The 19110-nt window shown below is 45.0% G+C and overlaps 2 protein-coding genes across 2 annotated transcripts; one reads left to right on the forward strand and one right to left on the reverse strand.

Annotated features, from left to right (window-relative positions):
• The first annotated feature begins 4107 nt into the window (after window positions 1-4107).
• On the forward strand, window positions 4108-7527 carry LOC125509096 (bifunctional protein FolD 1, mitochondrial). Its single transcript, XM_048673976.1, has 5 exons — window positions 4108-4400; window positions 5051-5370; window positions 5643-5879; window positions 5976-6143; window positions 6975-7527. Exons 1-5 carry the CDS (start codon window positions 4157-4159, stop codon window positions 7146-7148), a joined length of 1143 nt encoding a protein of 380 aa, XP_048529933.1. The 5' UTR covers window positions 4108-4156; the 3' UTR covers window positions 7149-7527.
• Window positions 7528-8107: 580 nt separating this feature from the next.
• On the reverse strand, window positions 8108-11241 carry LOC125509097 (putative glucose-6-phosphate 1-epimerase). Its single transcript, XM_048673977.1, has 10 exons — window positions 11065-11241; window positions 10838-10954; window positions 10229-10342; window positions 10104-10155; window positions 9580-9717; window positions 9327-9425; window positions 9130-9227; window positions 8652-8759; window positions 8481-8562; window positions 8108-8348 (listed from the first exon to the last, which is right to left on the reverse strand). Exons 1-10 carry the CDS (start codon window positions 11145-11147, stop codon window positions 8283-8285), a joined length of 957 nt encoding a protein of 318 aa, XP_048529934.1. The 5' UTR covers window positions 11148-11241; the 3' UTR covers window positions 8108-8282.
• Window positions 11242-19110: the final 7869 nt, after the last annotated feature.

Consider the following 19110-nt stretch of genomic DNA (forward strand, 5'->3'; position numbering starts at 1 on the left):
TTTTTACCATTCATCTATACGCAAGTGTACCTAGGAGCCAAAAATCGGTGACGTAGGATGCTGAATTTTTAACATGGGTATACACGCATCCTTTATAATAATAAAAATTCCAAAATAGTAGAAATAATAATAATGTTTTTTTCTGTAACATACATGGTCAAGTATTCTACCTACATGTGAAGGTTTGGAAAAGAAATGACATCCATAGTACTGGGCAATTGGGGTTGCCCACGACGCGATTGTTGAACTCAAAGAGCCTCACCCGCAAGAACCAGCGTATTTGCGAGCGCGCCTGCAAGGTGGCGGAGAAAGGTGTTGCAAAGAAGGAAGTCTTGTGCCCTTGGCCATGCCCACGTTTTCGCTCTTGGACGACTCTGGTGAAGGAAATCTATCCTAGAGGAAATAATAAAGTAGTTATTTTATATTTCTTTATTCATGATAAATGATTATTATTCATGCTAGAATTGTATTGATTGGAAACCTAAATACATGTGTGAATACATAGACAAACATTGTATCCCTAGTGAGCCTCTACTTGACTAGCTCATTGATCAAAGATGGTTAAGGTTTTTTAACCATGGACATGAGTTGTCATTTGATAAAAGGATCACATCATTAGGAGAATGATGTGATGGACATGACCCATCTGTTAGCTTAGCATATTGACCGTTCAGTTTTATTGCTATTGCTTTCTTCATGTCAAATACATATTCCTTCAACTATGAGATTATGCAACTCCCAGACGCCGGAGGAATGCCTTGTGTGCTATCAAACGTCACAATGTAACTAGGTGATTATAAAGATTCTCTACAGGTATCTCCGAAGGTGTTTGTTGGGTTGGCATAGATCGAGATTAGGATTTGTCATTCCGGTATCGGAGAGGTATCTCTGGGCCCTCTCAGTAATGCACATCATAAGAAGCCTTGCAAGTAAAGTGATTAATGAGTTAGTTACAAGATGATGCATTACAGAACGAGTAAAGAGACATGCCGGTAACGAGATTGAACTAGGTATGTGGATACCGACATTCGAATCTCGGGCAAGTAACACACCGATGACAAAGGGAATAACGTATGTTGTCATAACGGTTCAACCGATAAAGATCTTGGTAGAATATGTAGGAGCTAATATGAGCATCCAGATTCCGCTATTGGTTATTGACCGGAGAGGTGACTCGGCACGTCTACATATTTCTCGAACCCGTAAGGTCCGCAGGCTTAATGTTTGATGACGATTTAGTATCATATGAGTTATGTGATTTGGTGATCGAATATTGTTCGGAGTCCCGGATGAGATCATGGACATGATGAAGAGTCTCGAAATGGTCGAGAGGTTGAAACATATAGGATGATAGTATTCGGACACCAAAAATGTTCTGGATAGTATCAAATATTTATCGGAGTACCAGGGAGGGGGGGCTTACCAGAACCCCTGGGGAAAATATATGTGTCATAGGAGGGGAGCACACCAGCCCACAAGGGGTGCCCCCCACCAAGGAAGGAGGCTGATTGGGAGAAGGGAAAGAGGGGATTCGCCCCCCCCCCCATTCCTTCTCTCCTTCCTCTTCCCTTTTCCCTCTCTGGCAAAAAAGAAAGGGGGAGGCCGAATTGGGAAGGACCCCAAGTAGGATTCCTCTTACTTGAGGCGCACCCTTGCTGCTCCCCTCTCCCTCTCACCTATATATGTGTGGGGAGGGGGCGCCTAGAACACACAACAACAATCGTTAGCCGTGTGCGGCGCACCCCTCCACAGTTTACAACCCCGGTTATAATTTTGTGGTGCTTAGGCAAAGCCCTGCGAGAATCACTTCACCATCACCGTCACCTTGCTGGATCAAGAAGGTGAGGGACGTCACCGAGCTGAACGTGTGCAGAACTCGGAGGTGCCGTACGTTCGGTGCTTGATCAGTTGGAGCTAGAAAAAGTTCGACTACATCAACCGCATTGTCAAATGCTTTCGCTTTCGGTCTACGAGGGTACGTGAACACATTCTCCCCGTCGTTGCTATGCATCTTCTAGATAGATCTTGCGTGAGCATAGGAATTTTTTTGAAATTGTATGCTACGTTTCCCAACTTCTGACATGGGTTTTCAAGGGTGGACCGTCCTGGAAGGCTTCACCCAAGACACGGGAATGGATGCAGACACCACCTTCGACTCACTACAGCTCCAATGGATGTGCACTCTGTTTTCAAGCTTCAACAGCGCACGCACACAACAAAGTTTGAGGATGTGGTTCTCAACTTAGTTTGTTTTTACCGCATAGGCATATTTAGGATGCTAGGTTCATTGTGACACATATTCATGATAATTACATGACGGATGTGATCAACAATGGTCAAGGGCCTCCAAATTTTGAAGTGGGTGATCAAAATTCACCGATGTTTGACATTGAAAAATCACCGGGAATGAAGAAGGTGACAAAGAGAGAAAGTGCATACAACACAAAAGAAGATATTTTGTTGTGTCAAGCTTTGCGGAATACTTATAAAAAATTGTACATTACACTAACAAACTATTACGATTTTCAAAAATATGTAGATGATATTTTAAAAAAAATTATACAAATGCAAAATAATTTCACATAACTTTATAAAAAGTTTTGTTGATTCAAGAAAATGTATCAATGCGTATTTAAAAAATGTTTATCACGTATTTAAAAATATATTCAAACCATGCATTTGAAAAACGTAAAACATGTATAAAAAATTAGTTGTATACTGAAAATGTGCAATGTGTAAGAGAAAAATAGACAGCAAAATAAATATTTGAAAACATATTAATCATGTATTTTAAAAATGCTAAATGTGTATAAAAATATTCCCAATGTATAAAAAGTTTGTACAATATGTATGAAAAATAAGCACATGTGTTGAAAACCACAGAAGAAAACGGAAGAAAGAAAGGCTAAAGAAAACCAGAGAAAACCTATGCAGATAGTGAAAACGATAGGAAAACCATGAAAAAATACTCACGCGATGCATCTACAGTAATTGGCCGACCTAGTAGAGCGCTTTGCCAAAGGCCAGTGGAGACTAGACGGCCCTACAAATGTTTACTATTGTTCTCGAAGATGCGAGAACAACTAACTAAGGGGTACCCTTCCCGTCAAACAACACATAAACTAAGCGATACCCCTTCTCCCGCAAGGGTCACTTTGGTGGACTAAGAGCACGCCAAGTGATGCGTTCAGCCGCCACCACGTGTTGCGTGTTGGGTGCTTTCTCAATATTTTTTTAGGTGTTTTCGGTTTAGATGTTTTCTTACTTTTTCGATTTTCACTTGATTTTTCTTAGGTATTGGAGAAAAAAGTTTGAAAAAAATTTCACAAATTTTTTTTTGCTTCTGCGAGAAGCACGACTATGACTCTCGAAAAGATTCTTCCACGAGAGGCATAGATTTGATCCTCATGGAGACACAAATTTGCTTCAGCGAGAAGCAAAGTAGTGCCTCCCGGAAAGAAAAAATGTGTCTTTTGGCTTCCACGAGAGGCAAATATTTACTTTCACGAGTCCATGAGAGAGACGAATTTTCTTCTCGTGAAGGTACAAATTTGCTTCGGCGAGAAGCATAACCGTTCCTCTTGAAAAGAAAAAAAATGCGTCTTTTTTCACGAGAGGCACATATTTATTTCTCGTGGAGGCACAGATTTTCTTCCGCGAGAAGCATCGTTGTGCCTCTCAAAAAGGAAAAAAACATGTTTTTCTTTCACGAAAAGCATTGTTGCTCCTGGAGGCACAAATTTGCTTCCACGAAAAGCATAAGTTCTAGGAAATTAAAAAAAACATGCTTCTGGCTCCGACTTTTTTTCTTCCGGTTTTTTCATGAAAAAGAAGTTCATCGTAACCTATTAATATGAGATCTAGTTTCGAAGATCTCGACACGAGAAATCAAACGGTGAAAATGGTTTGGGATTTGAAAACACGGTTCAAAATATTTTTTGAATAAATAAATTTAAGAAAAATAGAAAAACTCTTTGTGAGTGTATGAGAAGGTGGAGTGATCGTTGTAAAGGGTATCCCTTAATTAGCAAAGATGCGCTCAGAGAGACTCTTAAAAAAAAGCCGGTCACGTGGCCCAACAGGCCCAAAGGTCCATCAATATCTCCTCATTCGGCCTAGAGCTGCGAGCGCTTCTCGGCAAAGCGCTTGGACGGACATGGGCGGCGCCGCCGTAGCCTTGCTCGCCGCCACTAGACGAAGCTCCATCCCGCTTGTTACCTCCTCGCTCCCTCGTGCTGCGCGCGGTCTCCACGAGGCTGCAGCGGCGGCGGGGGAGGACAAGGCGAGGACGCGCCGGCGGAGGAGCAGTAGCAGCAGCTTTCTTGGACCAGACATCACCGACACCTGGGATCCACCCCCGCGCCCCGCGGCGAGCCCGCTTCCCCCGCGAGCCGCCGGAGGTGAGCGGGACTCATGTTCTTCTTGCTAATCTCTGCGTTATGGTGTTGTATTATTGGCGTACGCTTCTTGGATCAGTGATTTCGGGATTTCATATTGTACAAAGCATTAAATGTAAACACGATTAGAAATTTGGAATATGAAGTTTAAGAACGCTGAGTCCGCTTGCTTTCAGTTGGTGCGATTGTTCAGAACCCATGGCCACCCTGAAGTAGTGCTGCTAATGATTTAGAGGAGGTTTTAAGCTCTATCTATCTCTATCCTCTGAAAGTGGAAGCACTGTCACATCAAAATGTTCGTTTAAACAGAGGGCAAGTGGAGATTGTTTAGAAGCTCTTCTTATACTGTCTAGTATTGATGCTTCGATTTGGTTGGTCTAGCTTGTTGTAAGTACCCGAATAATGGTTTTTCCTTTCTTTCTTAGATTTAGTAGTGGTATTTGGCGTGCTGCAGTATTACTATGTCTGGTTGGTGAAATGGTGTCGGAGAATTTCAAGGTTTGATACCTTTTATGGTTGGGACTAGCTTTCACTTCCATGTAAAGGACATGGATGAATCCTTGTTTAGCATCTGTGCTTCACCTTATCTCATTGTTTAGCATCTTATGCTAATTATTGATTGTTGTGTGTTCATACTTTTCTTGGTCTTGTAGTTGATTATGAGTCCACGGCAACCATTATCGATGGCAAGTCCATTGCAGAGGACATAAGGTTACAGGTTGCTGAGGAGGTTCTTCAAATGAAAAATGCAGTCGGACATGTTCCTGGCCTTGCTGTCGTATTGGTAGGCGATAGAAAGGACTCTCAGTCCTACGTGAGATTTAAAGTAAAGGGTTGTGAGGAAGTCGGAATAAAATCTTTGCTGGCAGAGTTGCCTAGGAACTGCACAGAAGATGAGGTGGTGGATTCGGTGTCAAGATTCAATGAAGACCCATCCGTTCATGGCGTCCTTGTTCAGCTACCACTACCACAAGTAATCTATTCTACTTTTCTGGTTGCCGCCTTATAAAAGGATGATGTTTGGTTTAGTTCATAGATTGATACCATGAAAGCCTTTTTCATCTACACAGATTACAAAATTATTTTGGTAACTGAATAATACAAAGTACTTCTGTTGTCATGGTAATAGATGGGCAACTTCAGTTGTATTTTATCTGAGTTTTCATTTCAATGTATATTTGGCTTTATGTCCAAGCTCTGTTCATCAAGCCTTTTAATTTTATTTGATCATTTTGTGTAAATCAGCATATGGATGAACAAAAGATTCTCAACGCCATTAGCCTAGACAAGGATGTCGATGGTTTCCACCCCTTAAACGTTGGTAATCTTGCCCTTAGAAGCCGGAAACCTTTGTTTGTTTCCTGTGCTGCAAAGGCTTGCCTTGAATTATTGCTCCAATCTGGTATTGATCTCATGGGAAAGCATGTGACTATTATCGGGAGAAGCAAAGTTGTTGGATTACCCACTTCCTTACTTTTACAGGTAAAGTTCTAAAATGTACTCAGGAATGATTATCCTTCAGTTTTGAACTGCATTATGTTATGATGGCTGTATTTGAACTTCATTTTGTTTCCCCAGAGACATCACGCTACTGTAAGTGTTATCCATGCCTACACAGAAAATCCAGAGGAGATTACTCGTGGATCTGACATTGTGATCTCAGCTGCTGGAGTGGCCAACCTTGTAAGAGGAAGTTGGTTAAAGCAAGGTGCAGTTGTGATTGATGTTGGGACAAATCCAGTGGAGGTAACAACAGATGTTTGTTGTGCTTTTGCTCAAGAAACTTGATCTATAATGTCTGCAGTATCACTTCTATTGCATGTTCATCATATTTATTTAGTAGTGTCCATGTTAATGAAGTAAAGATTTCTTTAGTCAAGTAGTTCTGATTATAATTCCAAACTTGTTTGCTGATACTGGTTTTTCTTGTTAGTAGTTTTTCCTTGGTGCACAGCATGGTAAATTTAAATCCACGCACCCTAATTCACTGATAAATGTTTAAATGGTAGCTCAATTTGTACTATTAAATCGCCACCTATTGTAGTACTTCTACAAATAATGAGCTTGAGTTTTGAAGAAGGTTTCAGAATTGAATACATAACCCTTTCGTTTTCCCTTATAATTACCGAGTTAAGTAACTACTGATGACCGCCTACTTTAATTCAGATGGTAGTATTCCCAGATCTGCTGGTCGCAGCGTAGCATAGCTTAGCATCGTTTTTTCCCCTCTTCCACATTGTAGATTAGTTCGGGTTTCTGTTTCCTTTAGTTTTGGTTTTGTTAGGCTAGGCTTCTTTTGCAGTGTGTTGGTTTTGGCTTTGTAAGCTTTTGCGCCTTCTCAGCTTTCTTGATCCATGCTCAGGACAAAAAATCAACATTAGTAATGACTCTTTCGGTAAGAGTCTGATTTTTTTAATAGTACAGCATGCATCCCCCCCCCCCCCCCCCCCCCCCCCCCCCCCCCCCCCCCCCCCCCCCCCCCCTCCCAAATGGGTACGCGGGAAGCCATGGGCACCAATGTAATACATATTTTTATTCCTACTTGGCTGTAACCTGTTCTTACTCTTTTTTTTCTAGGATCCAGCCAGTGATTTTGGCTATCGATTAACTGGAGATGTCTGCTTCGAAGAAGCAGTGAATGTGGCTTCTGCTATAACTCCAGTTCCAGGCGGAGTGGGACCAGTCACCATTGCAATGCTTCTTGCCAACACACTTGACTCGGCCAAACGAGTTTATGGCTTGAGTGACTGAACCCCCGGAACTAAGGGTGTTAAAAAACGGCCTGGGTCGACCCGTGAAACCCGTCCTATAAAACCTTTGAACTAGGGCTGCTACTTGGGTCTTTTACATGAAAAACAAATTGAACCAGTGCCCCTCTGCCGGTTTTGGTAGGTTCATCCCAACCTGAGAATGAAACCCTCAACTGTAACCTTGTCACAGTTCCCCTTTGTAAATTAGTTTGCCTTCTCTTGTTCCTCTGCCCATTGCTCTCAAGTTAAGCTAGATTAGAGCTGGGATGTAATATTTCGTTTTTTGCCAACAATATATTGTATGCTTGATAATGTCCGAACTTTCAATAATTTATACCTTGTCTGGGGATCATATGAATATGGCAACCCAGTTTCTAGCATACTAGCAACAGCCAACTCACAGAAATCATCAAGTAAAAGCAGGCACAGCTATATGGTTCATAATGTGATGTGTGCTTCATTATTATTAGAACATTCTTGGACATTAAACAGTCTCAACAGGCAGTTTCGTACTCAATATATTTATAAAATAAAACCTAGTGAAGTCATGAAACTGTATTTCCTTCTGAGATAAAATTGACCAATATACGGATATTCGAATTGCTTCTGGGGGAATACAATCGACCAATATATTTCCATATATTCATGAAGATACTGACCGCACCTATTCCTTCTGACTGCACGGACTCGTTTTTATGCCAGGTAGTTAATTGACAAGTGCTTGATAAGCAGGTGTTAAAAAAAGTGATTACTGTTCTTTGAATCAGGGAGATTACTATGAACAAATCTGATTTATCCCAAATTTGAGCAGCCCTTGCTTGTTTCTCTACTGTAAAAAGAGCAACAATACATTCAGAATATATTGTCTAGAGCTAGATACATCTTACATGGAAAAATGTTAACCCTGTCTCATTCAACTATGAGCAGAACATACAAGATAGCCGACCACCACAGAGAAGGGAAATAAGAACTGAATTACTTTATTTACTTATAAAACATAAAATAGTTATAAGATGTACATCTGATGTGAGGGCATAAGTTGAAGTACACCGGGGAATGACACATGTTTACACTGCCAGACACGTAAAAGGGTCCTTTGACGTCGTCGCACTGTACTGTTCTCAACCCATTAGCTTCAGACAAGTTCAATTTTCTGCTCTGCCACCCAAGATTCTTTTGGACCCAGTTGTACTGTTTCAATCTACATGATGCAATCAGTCATACCATCAGTCAAAATTGTGCAATCACCCAGTGTGCCTCTCCCATGATTCATTCAGGAACATGGAAGAGTAGACAAGAAAAAGTATGTGCATTTATCAACTTCTGTTCATACCTTTGCATTTTCAACACAAACAAAGTCTTTGTAGCATGCCTCCATCTGCAAATGAGGATTCCACAACACTGCATCTGACCAGCTGCATTTCAAATAGTAACAACAATTTGATCATGTGATCTTTGCAATGTTGAAAAGGGATGCATTGTTTTACAGATCAATTAAACCTACTTTGTGTTTGAGATTACAATTTTGTCACCCAATCCATTGTCCAGTGTAAGCTCAGTCGGTGCGCCAAGGTAAACACAGTCCACAAATCCTGGAAAGGTCACCTCGTCCCTGCATCGAAAGGAAGCGACTCAGAAGCACGTCCAGATATTTACTTCATGCTCAGCAACTTACACTAGGATATATTGCTTCAGTGAGTGCATACTTGCTTTGAAAGTCACAACTAAGTCAATTCAATAGATTAGGAAAAGAAAATTAAGAAATGCAATAGCACTAAGTTGTGCACACCATAGAATGAAATGACACTAAATGCTTAGTGTTTAGTGTGAGTACTCTTATTTTCCACAGATGAGGTTAGCTTTATTGCGAAGTTCTTGGAAACATGTGGGAGTGTGAGACCCTGGGAGTTTCAATGTTGTAAACTTGTAATGTTAAGATATATTGTAACTAAGACTGCACTAGCAGACCAGCTCAAACTGACCTTTCTTCTTTGCCCTCCAGAGGATTTTTAGGATCAGGATCCTTATTGAGAGTCTTGCTACCTTTGAGACCTTTCACTGAAACACCAGCGATGGAAGCCTGTACAAAAATATTTGATGTGTTTAATGTGAAAGCGAAAATCTATAGAGTTTAGCAAGCAAATGTTAGTTTGGCTCCGTTCAGAAAGCTGCAACTTACACTGAAATAAGTGTGGAGGGCTGAGTTGAACGAGAAAGGTTTATCGTCTGTATTTATTATTTTCAGGGTCGTTGACAGGCTTGTAGAGTGCAGCACAACCTATGGAACAATTAAACAAGCACAATTTCATATTCTGCAGAAGGGCAAGATTGGAATTCCGAATTCCAGCTCCGATTACTGGATAGCATTAATAGGCTTATGATTTCGCAGATAAGAGTGCATGGAGGCACATGCTACTACACCAGGGCTTAACCTTGTATAAAGCTTGGAAACTAAAATCCCACATTGAACGGCTGTACGAGTCGTCTTTTAGTTCCAAAGTTACAGTTGGATCTCCTTCTGTGACTTCTGAATCAGTAATAGACCAATTCACATTCCTGGCAAATCCATGCTGCAAGAAAGTAAAATTTGCCTTGATTACAGTACGCAAGAACAGGCTGCATAAAAATGTTCAATTCTTTCACAGTTGATGGACAGATGTGCATGAATATTATGTAAATAATTGCTCACACCACAACTATATAACAACGGCTAGTGATGTCTCATTCTTTATATAAGTTCAGGAATTTACTATCCCGCAGGAATGCAGGTAACATTTTGATCTAAACTAGTATGCATTGCTTGATTTAGCATTGGACATGGTTCACATATCTGTTTCCCATCAACAATAAATTTGCTAACTAATATTCTTAAATGGAACCGAAAACTGAAATCTTGACAAATATTGGTCTCTATGCCTGTCTGTATGGGGCGTGATTGAAAAATGGCTTCACAAACCTGCTGCATGGGACCGGGGCCAAACTGGGGGAAACAATGTGGAATTCCACCGCTAGTTTCAGAAAAGGAAATTGTTAGCTGTGAGTTAAACTCGTTAGATTTATCCAATCGGTCTCGAGGCTGACCTGATGGGTTTCTGGCCATTGAACACGGCATCTGGTCTGACAAAGAGCAGGTCCTTTCCACTGGGAACCTTCCAAGATGTGACACATGCTCCAAATAGATAAATCTCAGCCTCACTTCATGCATAAAATGAGTACACAATTAGCTGTTGCAAATAGGTAAAAAGGAAGCCCATCTACTATATTTCTGTTGTGGTAGTAGAGAAACTCTAGTGATGAACTGAGTTGAAACTAACAGAAGTCATGATAGGCTTACCCATGGTCCATATAAGCATTATGTGCTAGCTACTATTCAGCACTGCAGAGATCCATTGAACTATAATTCAAAACTTTCAGTATCATGCTAGCACCATAACAAAATAATAGTGTCGTATTGCCTTATTCTAAATAATGAGCCATCAACCCTTATGGCACTGCTGCCATAACATCAACTTCGATATCAAACAGTTTGTTTTCCAACTCTTGATTTTAATCTTCACCGTGGCTATCAAATTATTTACGTCCGATCGAGTATTATGTTACTCATGCTGCATTAGCTAAACTACAGAACAACACAAGTCATCATAATACACCTGAAAAATCCCCCACCAAGTCAACCAAAACCAGAATTACCTCCCGTGCGGGGATTTGAGGCTGATCTTGGGCAGGCCGCCATTGCCGTCGGAGACGGCCACGCCGGGCGCGTACACCTTCTGCCCCACGCTGGCCATGGCAACCACCCCGAATCGCCTGCGCGCACCCGGCAAAACCGCAAGAACCACCACGGGGTCAGGCCTTGCGAGACCGCACGAATCGAATGCAGACCAGTACGGGGGAGGAACCGCGTGCGGTGCTGGTACCTGTACCGACGGGCTGAAGTGGAGGAGGAGGAGGAGGCGGCGGCGAAGGGGGCGGGGACGGTGAGCGTGCAGGAAGCCGCCATTTCTGCTTGGCCTCTCGGAGAGGCTGAGACTTCGGTGGTGCTCTGTCTGGTTTTAGAGTGGCCGGTGCCTTGGATCCTCTGTTGAGTGAATCTCTGTGCTGTACCATGTGTTCGAGCTGGACCAGGAGTCCTTTTTTGCAAATGCAGACAGATTTAATTAGATTATGTCTTTTTTTTGTGGGAACTTTTTTTTTGAAAAAGTAATCCGACATATAATAATATGCGGTATTAGTACAAGAATCTCCAGAGGTAATAAAAATTATAATTAGATTAATGGACCATCTAGCTAAAACCATTAGAGCGAGCCAAATGCGCGTCACCATCATCGTCCATCCTGCATTGAGGTTGGGTAAACCTTACTGCAGTAATCAGAAAATCATCGTCAGCCTATGAGAAATATAGATTAGAAGGGCCAAATCTACAAAAATGCCAACGAAAACGAGAGGCGACTGAATTCAGACAGATCTGCGAGAGACGGACTTTGAATGGGTCCAAAAAGATCCGGCAAGGGTAAACCTCCACACACACCCTCCGCCGACGCTAAGCACATTGTTAGAGCGAGGATAAAATGGAGAGAATATTATTCTAACTATGGGACGCTCCAACCAAGACACTAAAACTACCTGCGGTAAGGATGTGATCGTCCCGCCAATGGGGGCCAAGGGCCGCCACACCTCCTAGGCCCAAGAGCCACCAGAGGCGGGGCGGACCGCGTTGGCGTCGACGAAGTGGTGGAAACCCTGGTTCTTTCCTCTCTTTGCTTGCCGGATGTTTGCATCACTTCATATGACGGTGAAGTCCTGTGTATGGCGCGCACGCTTCAGGACTCTGGTGAATTGGTTGATGTTCTTTTGCGAATGAATTGACGTTCGACCCTACATGATAGGCCCCTTTAAAATGCATGTGTCAGATTTTGTGCTGCTACTCAGGTCAGGATGCACCCACTATTTTCAGAGCCATGTTGTAGAAACTGTCAAATATTGGCTAGAGATTGGTTGCTTGCCAATTCTCACTGCCAATCTCACAAAAAGTTGTCAAATGTTGGTAATTTTTGGTTTTGCCAAATGTTGTTAGCAAACCAATTATGCTCTAAAGTTATGGTTTGGTAAAATGTTTGAACAAAACTTGTACATGCATGATAGTAGCATCAAATAAAATGCGGTTTTGTGGATTGCTACTCATTTATACTTTCACATGCAAATTGCATTTTGTCTATAATAGGAGCACAAGACAAGAGAGACACCACGGTCCGGTACACAAAGGATCCTTGCTGAGGTGCTTTGGTGGCCTTCACGGCGGCACAAAATGCAAGTGTCCCTTGCCAACAATTTTATTCCTGGATATGCCTTTTGAGCGACTGAAAGGCAAGAGGCTATCTCCATTTCTCTACTGCTACATTTTCTGGCCTCAGCAAGAGGATATCCCAATGACAACTCTTTTGTAACATTTCATTTTCGCCAGACATGTTCGAGTCTGCTGGAGGCTGTACACATGAAACTTATCACAGCATGTGGCAAAGTGAAGCAGCTTCTGATCCCTTTTTACCAAATTAGCAGTAATGTCGTTTGGATTTACAGTAGTATTTTTGCACAAAAACTGAAGTGCTTTCAACTCTGACATCACCTTGTGCTCTCTGTTAGACTGTATAGCTTCTGTATATGTATATATATGATGTAACGTTATATACCTCTTCATTATATATATATATATGTGATAGGCCACCCCTAGAGGGTTGAGCCGGTTCCCTCAAATCTATTGTCCTACATGGTATCAGCCTAGGTCAACACGCTTCCGCCAAAACCCTACAACTCGCGCCGCGCCGCCGCCGTCATGTCGGGCCCCGCCGCCTCCGGCTCCTCCACGGCTAGCTTCCTGCCGGCCTCCCTTGCGGCTCTCCTCTCCCGGCCTCTCGACTTTGCGGCGCCCTCGACGTCCTCGATCGGGACGAGGAGCATCGGGTCCCTGTTCTCCCCGTCGCCTGATCATCATGCGCTCGTGGCTCCAACCGCTGGTGCCACAGCGGGTGCCTCGTTGCCCGTTCCCATCAGCACGACCCCGATTGCTCCATCCAGCGATGGCCAGCCCCTCGCGCCGGTGGCCCCCCCGTCGGCCCTGATGGCTGGCGTTGCCGCATCGGGCCCGGCCAATTCGTCGCCTGTTCCCGCGGCTGCACCCGCGATCTCTGCCTCTACGGCGTCTACGCCTCCGGCAGCCTACCCCGCGGGCTCTCTGCCGCCGCCGCCGTTCCACTTTGGTAATCTCATCACCATCAAGCCGTCATCGGACAATTACATCTTCTGGCGTGCGCAGGTCCTCCCGCTTCTTGGGAGTCACTATCTACTGGGCTACGTCGACAGTTCGCTCCCCTGTCCCCCTGCGCTGGTCGATAGCGTGCATGGCCCGGTCTACAATCCGGCGCACCGTGTTTGGACAGGGCAGGACCAGGCAAACCTCTCCTCCATCCAGGGGTTGCTCACTCCGGCTGTTGCCGGACTTGTTGTTTTCGCCAAGACGTCTCATGAGGCATGGACCATCCTCGAGCGCTCGTTTGCGGCGCAGTCGCAAGCTCGTGTATCCGCTCTTCGTCGTCAGCTTGGGGAGTGTGAAAAGCTGGACTCCACTGCCACTGAGTTTTACAACAAGGTCAAGGGTCTTGCCGACACATTGGCCTCCATTGGACAGCCGCTCACCGACTCCGAGTTTAACTCTTTTATTGTCAATGGTCTTGACGAGGAGTATGATGCCTTGGTCGAGATCATCAACGAGCGGGGCAACTCGAACCCTATGATGGCGCACGAGGTGTTTTCCCGCCTCCTTCTCACTGAGCGGCGGGTCGAGTTGCGCCGCTCTAAGAGCGCTGGCTCCCTTTCGGCCAACACAACCACCAAGGGTGGTCGCCCTCCGTCGTCGTCCAGGTCCGCTTCTGGGCTGCCACCGCCGCCCCCTTCGGCCCCCCTGCTTCTGCGACACTACCAGGGGCTGGTGGGAAGCGTGTGTGCCAACTTTGTGGCATTGAGGGGCACTGGGCCTCTAAGTGCCACAAACGCTTCCAGAAGAGTTTTTTGGGCCTCGGCAATGATGGCAAGGACACGCGCAACTTTGCGCATCAGGTGGCCATGGCAGATCGACCGGCATCCACGAAGCAACAAGGGCAACAAGGGCATACTCTGTTGATCCCCACTAGTATATGGACTCTGGAGCAACGGAGCATCTGACGAGTGAGATGGGCAAACTCCATACTCGCGGACCTTACCATGGCTCCGACAAGATCCACACCGCCAATGGAGCAGGTATGCATATATCTCACATTGGTCAAGCATCTATTCTTACTAGGCATGCAAATAGGAGTCTTCGGCTTCGTAATGTGCTTAGAGTTCCCTCTGTGACACGCAATCTTCTTTCAGTTCCTAAACTCACACGTGATAATAATGTGCTTTGTGAATTTCATCCCTTTGATCTTTTTATTAAGGATCGGGGCACGAGGGACATTCTTTTTAGCGGGCGGTTGTGCCAGGGCCTCTATCGTTTGGAGCATCCTCATGTCGCTCGCGTGTTCAGTGGAGTTCGGGTATCTTCGTCACAGTGGCATGCTCGTCTTGGTCACCCAGCCACACCTATCGTTCGTCATGTTTTGCGTCGTCATGAGCTTCCTAGCATATCTAGTAATAAAGATGTAACAGTGTGTGATGCTTGTCAGCAGGGGAAGAGTCATCAACTTCCTTTTTCGGAGTCTAGTCGTGAGGTGAAACATCCTTTAGAACTTGTATTTTCAGATGTATGGGGTCCTGCTCAGACTTCTGTCAGTGGTCACAATTATTATATCAGTTTCGTTGATGCTTATAGTCGCTTTACCTGGCTTTATCTTATTAAACGCAAATCTGATGTGTTTGATATCGTTGTTCAGTTTCAAAAACATGTTGAACGTCTTCTCAAGCACAAAATTGTTCATGTTCAGTCGGACTGGGGGGTGAGTATCGCAATCTCAACTCCTTCTTTCAGTCGCTTGGGATCGCTCATCGTTTAGCATGTCCACATACACATCAACAGAATGGTTTTGTGGAACGTAAGCATCGTCACATTGTTGAAACTGGTCTTACTCTTCTGGCCCATGCATCGGTTCCGTTTCGCTTCTGGAGTGATGCTCTCACCACTGCATGTTTCCTCATAAACCGTACTCCCACTCGTGTTTTGAACATGAAGACTCCCATTGAAGTTCTCCTTAATGAACAACCTGATTATACCTTCTTCAAGGTGTGTGGATGCGCTTGCTGGCCTCATCTCTGTCCATATAACAAGCGCAAGCTTGAGTTTCGTTCCAAGAAGTGTGTCTTCCTTGGCTATAGCTCCCTTCATAAAGGTTACAAATGTCTTCATGTCCCCTCCAATCGTGTTTATATATCTCGGGATGTCGTGTTTGATGAGCATGTTTTTCCATTTGCCAAACTTCCTGTGTCCACTACTGAACCACCATCTATGCATTCATCCTCTGTTGCCTCTGACCAATTTGATGATATTGCATACTCTCCTATTTTGCTGCCTAACCATGGTGCAGGCACTGGACGCGGGGCTCGGCTTGAACTCTTGGAGGCACCAGTGTCTCCCTCGTCGGTCTCCCCTGCGCCTAATGACGATAAGGGTGCACCCTTGCATGGCGTCGATTCTCGTGCTCATGCACATTCGGTCGAACCAGCGATGCCAGGTGACTTGGCGCCTCTGGCCTCTGGACCAGCGCCTGGGCCGTCTGTGATGCCCTTGTCGACCGGCGCGGTGTCCCCGGTACCTCGGTTGGCAACTGGGTCGGCCTCGCCTCCTCAGCCTGCTACACCAACTCCGTCGCCCCCTCGGCCTGCTACGCCGATGTCGCCTAGGCCGGTTTCGCCTGGGCCGAGTTCACCTGCCTCTGTCGCTGGCCGGCTATCGCCTGTGCTGGATGAGGCTGCCCCGTCGCTGGCTTCTCCGTCGCTGGCCGAGGCGTCTCCATCGCCGTCACCGTCACCGTTGCTCAGTTCAGTATCGACTGAGCCCTCTCCGGTGGTTTCTCTGGCTCCTCAACGGCCACATACGCGGAGCCGCAGTGGTGTTTTTCAGCCCAAACAGCGCCATGATGGTACTGTTGCTTGGTTGGCTGCATGTATGGCGGCTGCTCGTGCTGATCCGGCTTCTGAGCCTCGTACCTATCAAGCTGCCTTGAGTATACCTCATTGGAGAGAGGCCATGGAGCAGGAGTACCGTGCTCTTCTTCGTAGGGAGATTGGATTGGAATCCGAGGAGAACTGATTGGATGTCATGGAACGAATGGGGCACTACGTTGGTTACCCACTGCTAGCCTAGCGGAGATTTCTCTATTTGTTGAAAGTGGAAAGGAGTCATATTTGAATCGGAAAGTTGGGCTCGTTCACTCACACCTTTCTTTGATTATCGATGACTTGGCTTCTTGCTCAAGTAAACACCCGGCATACCAATTCATTATCCTTGGGGCTCGGCTCGCTCCTTCCTATCCACGTTATTCTTTCTTTGTTACTCTCGTAATGACGTTCCGAAAGAAATATCAGACATGGACTCTTGTTCCTCCACCACCCCGAGTGAATGTCATCGATTCTAAATGGGTTTTTAAAGTGAAGAAGCATTCTGATGGATCTATTGAGCGTTACAAGGCGTGACTGGTTGCTCGTGGTTTTCGGCAGCGCTATGGTCTTGACTATGAAGACACTTTCAGTCCAGTGGTTAAACCTACTACTATCAGGCTTCTTCTCTCTCTTGAAGTTACTCGGGGTTGGTCTCTTCGCCAGCTTGATGTGCAGAATGCCTCCCTTCATGGTGTTCTAGAGGAGGAGGTTTACATGCGGCAGCCCCCTGGTTTTTCTGATCCTGATCATCCTGATTATTTGTGTCGTCTTCCAAAGCACTCTATGGTCTGAAGCAGGCTCCTCGTGCTTGGCATGCTCGTCTTGCGACAGCTCTTCGTGCTCATGGTTTTGCATCATCGGCTGCTGACTCTTCGTTATTTCTCCTACAGAAGCCTGAGGTTACTATGTATCTGTTGGTCTATGTGGATGATATTATCCTTGTCAGTTCCTCTCTGTCGGCTGCTACTGCTCTTGTTCGGTTTCTTGGTGCTGATTTTGCGGTCAAAGACCTCGGGAAGCTTCATTACTTTCTTGGTGTGGAAGTTGCCTCTTCTTCTGATGGTCTTGTTATGATGCAGAAGAAGTACTCTTTGGATTTACTGCAGCGGGCTGGGATGCTTAAGTGCAAACCTAGTACGACACCTATGTCTGTCACCGACAAGATTACTGCTGTCGATGGTGAGCTTAGGACAATAGATTTGGGGGAACCAACTCAACCCTCTAGGGGTGGCCTATCACATATATATATAATGAAGGGGTATACAACGTTACATCATATGTATACATATACAGAAGCTATACAGTCTAACACCCTCCCTCAATCTTAGCCACTTTCTAAAGAATCTAAAAGGGTAAGATTGCGCCGACAAGTCTCAAACTGTGGTAGAGGCAATGGCTTGGTGAAGATGTCTGCAAGTTGATCCTTGGAAGAGATAAACTTGATCTGTAGTTGCTTCTGAGAAACACGTTCCCGTACAAAATGATAGTCAACCTCGATGTGTTTCGTTCGGGCATGAAATACCGGATTAGCAGAGAGGTATGTAGCACCGATGTTGTCACACCAAAGAACAGGAGACTGTGATTGAGATATGCCCAATTCCTGAAGCAAAGACTGTATCCATATAATTTCGGCAGTTGCATTGGCCACAGCTTTATACTTAGCTTCAGTGCTGCTACGCGAAACAGTAGCTTGTTTCCGAGCACTCCAGGCAACCAAGGTAGAACCAAAGAACACAGCATAGCCCCCCGTGGATCGCCTGTCATCCGGACTGCCAACCCAGTCTACATCAGAATAAGCTGAAATGACCCCAGAGGGGTGCAGTCGAATGTGCAAACCATAGGACAATGTGAAGTGAATATAGCGCAAAATACGCTTAACCGCAGACCAATGAGTATCACGGGGTGCCTGGAGATACTGACAAACTCTGTTGACAGCAAAAGAAATATCTGGACGTGTGATCGTCAAATACTGAAGCCCACCAACAATACTCCTATACTGGGTCGCACCAGCAGAAGTCAGAAGCTCACCATCGACAGCAGTAATCTTGTCAGTGACAGACATAGGTGTCGTACTCGGTTTGCACTTAAGCATACCAGCCCGCTGCAGTAAATCCAAAGAGTACTTCTTCTGCATCATAACAAGACCATCAGAAGAAGAGGAAACTTCCACACCAAGAAAGTAATGAAGCCTCCCAAGGTCTTTGACTGCAAAATCAGCACCAAGAGACCGAACAAGAGCAGTAGCAGCCGACGGAGAGGAACTGACAAGGATAATATCATCCACATAGACCAACAGATACATAGTAACCTCAGGCTTCTGTAGGAGAAATAACGAAGAGTCAGCAGCCGATGATGCAAAACCATGAGCACGAAGAGTTGTCGCAAGACGAGCATGCCAAGCACGAGGAGCCTGCTTCAGACCATAGAGTGCTTTCGTAAGACGACACAAATAATCAGGATGATCAGGATCAGAAAAACTAGGGGGCTGCCGCATGTAAACCTCCTCCTCTAGAACACCATGAAGGAAGGCATTCTGAACATCAAGCTGGCGAAGAGACCAACCCCGAGTAACTGCAAGAGAGAGAACAAGCCTGATAGTAGTAGGTTTAACCACTTGACTGAAAGTGTCTTCATAGTCAAGACCATAGCGTTGCCGAAAACCACGAGCAACCAGTCGCGCCTTGTAACGCTCAATAGATCCATCAGAATGCTTCTTCACTTTAAAAACCCATTTAGAATCGATGACATTCACTCGGGGTGGTGGAGGAACAAGAGTCCATGTCTGATTACGAAGAAGAGCACGGTACTCCTGCTCCATGGCCTCTCTCCAATGAGGT

Source organism: Triticum urartu, chromosome 5, assembly GCF_003073215.2.
Source record: "Triticum urartu cultivar G1812 chromosome 5, Tu2.1, whole genome shotgun sequence".
In the NCBI taxonomy this organism is placed as follows: Eukaryota; Viridiplantae; Streptophyta; class Magnoliopsida; order Poales; family Poaceae; genus Triticum; species Triticum urartu.

What these genes read in the sequence shown, in the direction of transcription:
- LOC125509096 (XM_048673976.1), top strand. Translation starts at nt 4,157, where the DNA reads ATGGGCGGCGCCGCCGTAGCCTTGCTCGCCGCCACTAGACGAAGCTCC. An exon ending in TCCCCCGCGAGCCGCCGGAG is followed by an intron (nt 4,401 to 5,050) that starts GTGAGCGGGACT and finishes TTGGTCTTGTAG; the next exon opens with TTGATTATGAGTCCACGGCA. An exon ending in TTGGGACAAATCCAGTGGAG is followed by an intron (nt 6,144 to 6,974) that starts GTAACAACAGAT and finishes TTTTTTTTCTAG; the next exon opens with GATCCAGCCAGTGATTTTGG.
- LOC125509097 (XM_048673977.1), bottom strand. Translation starts at nt 11,147, where the DNA reads ATGGCGGCTTCCTGCACGCTCACCGTCCCCGCCCCCTTCGCCGCCGCC. An exon ending in GCCCCGGTCCCATGCAGCAG is followed by an intron (nt 9,718 to 10,103) that starts GTTTGTGAAGCC and finishes ACTTTCTTGCAG; the next exon opens with CATGGATTTGCCAGGAATGT. An exon ending in CTGGAGGGCAAAGAAGAAAG is followed by an intron (nt 8,760 to 9,129) that starts GTCAGTTTGAGC and finishes CTTTCGATGCAG; the next exon opens with GGACGAGGTGACCTTTCCAG.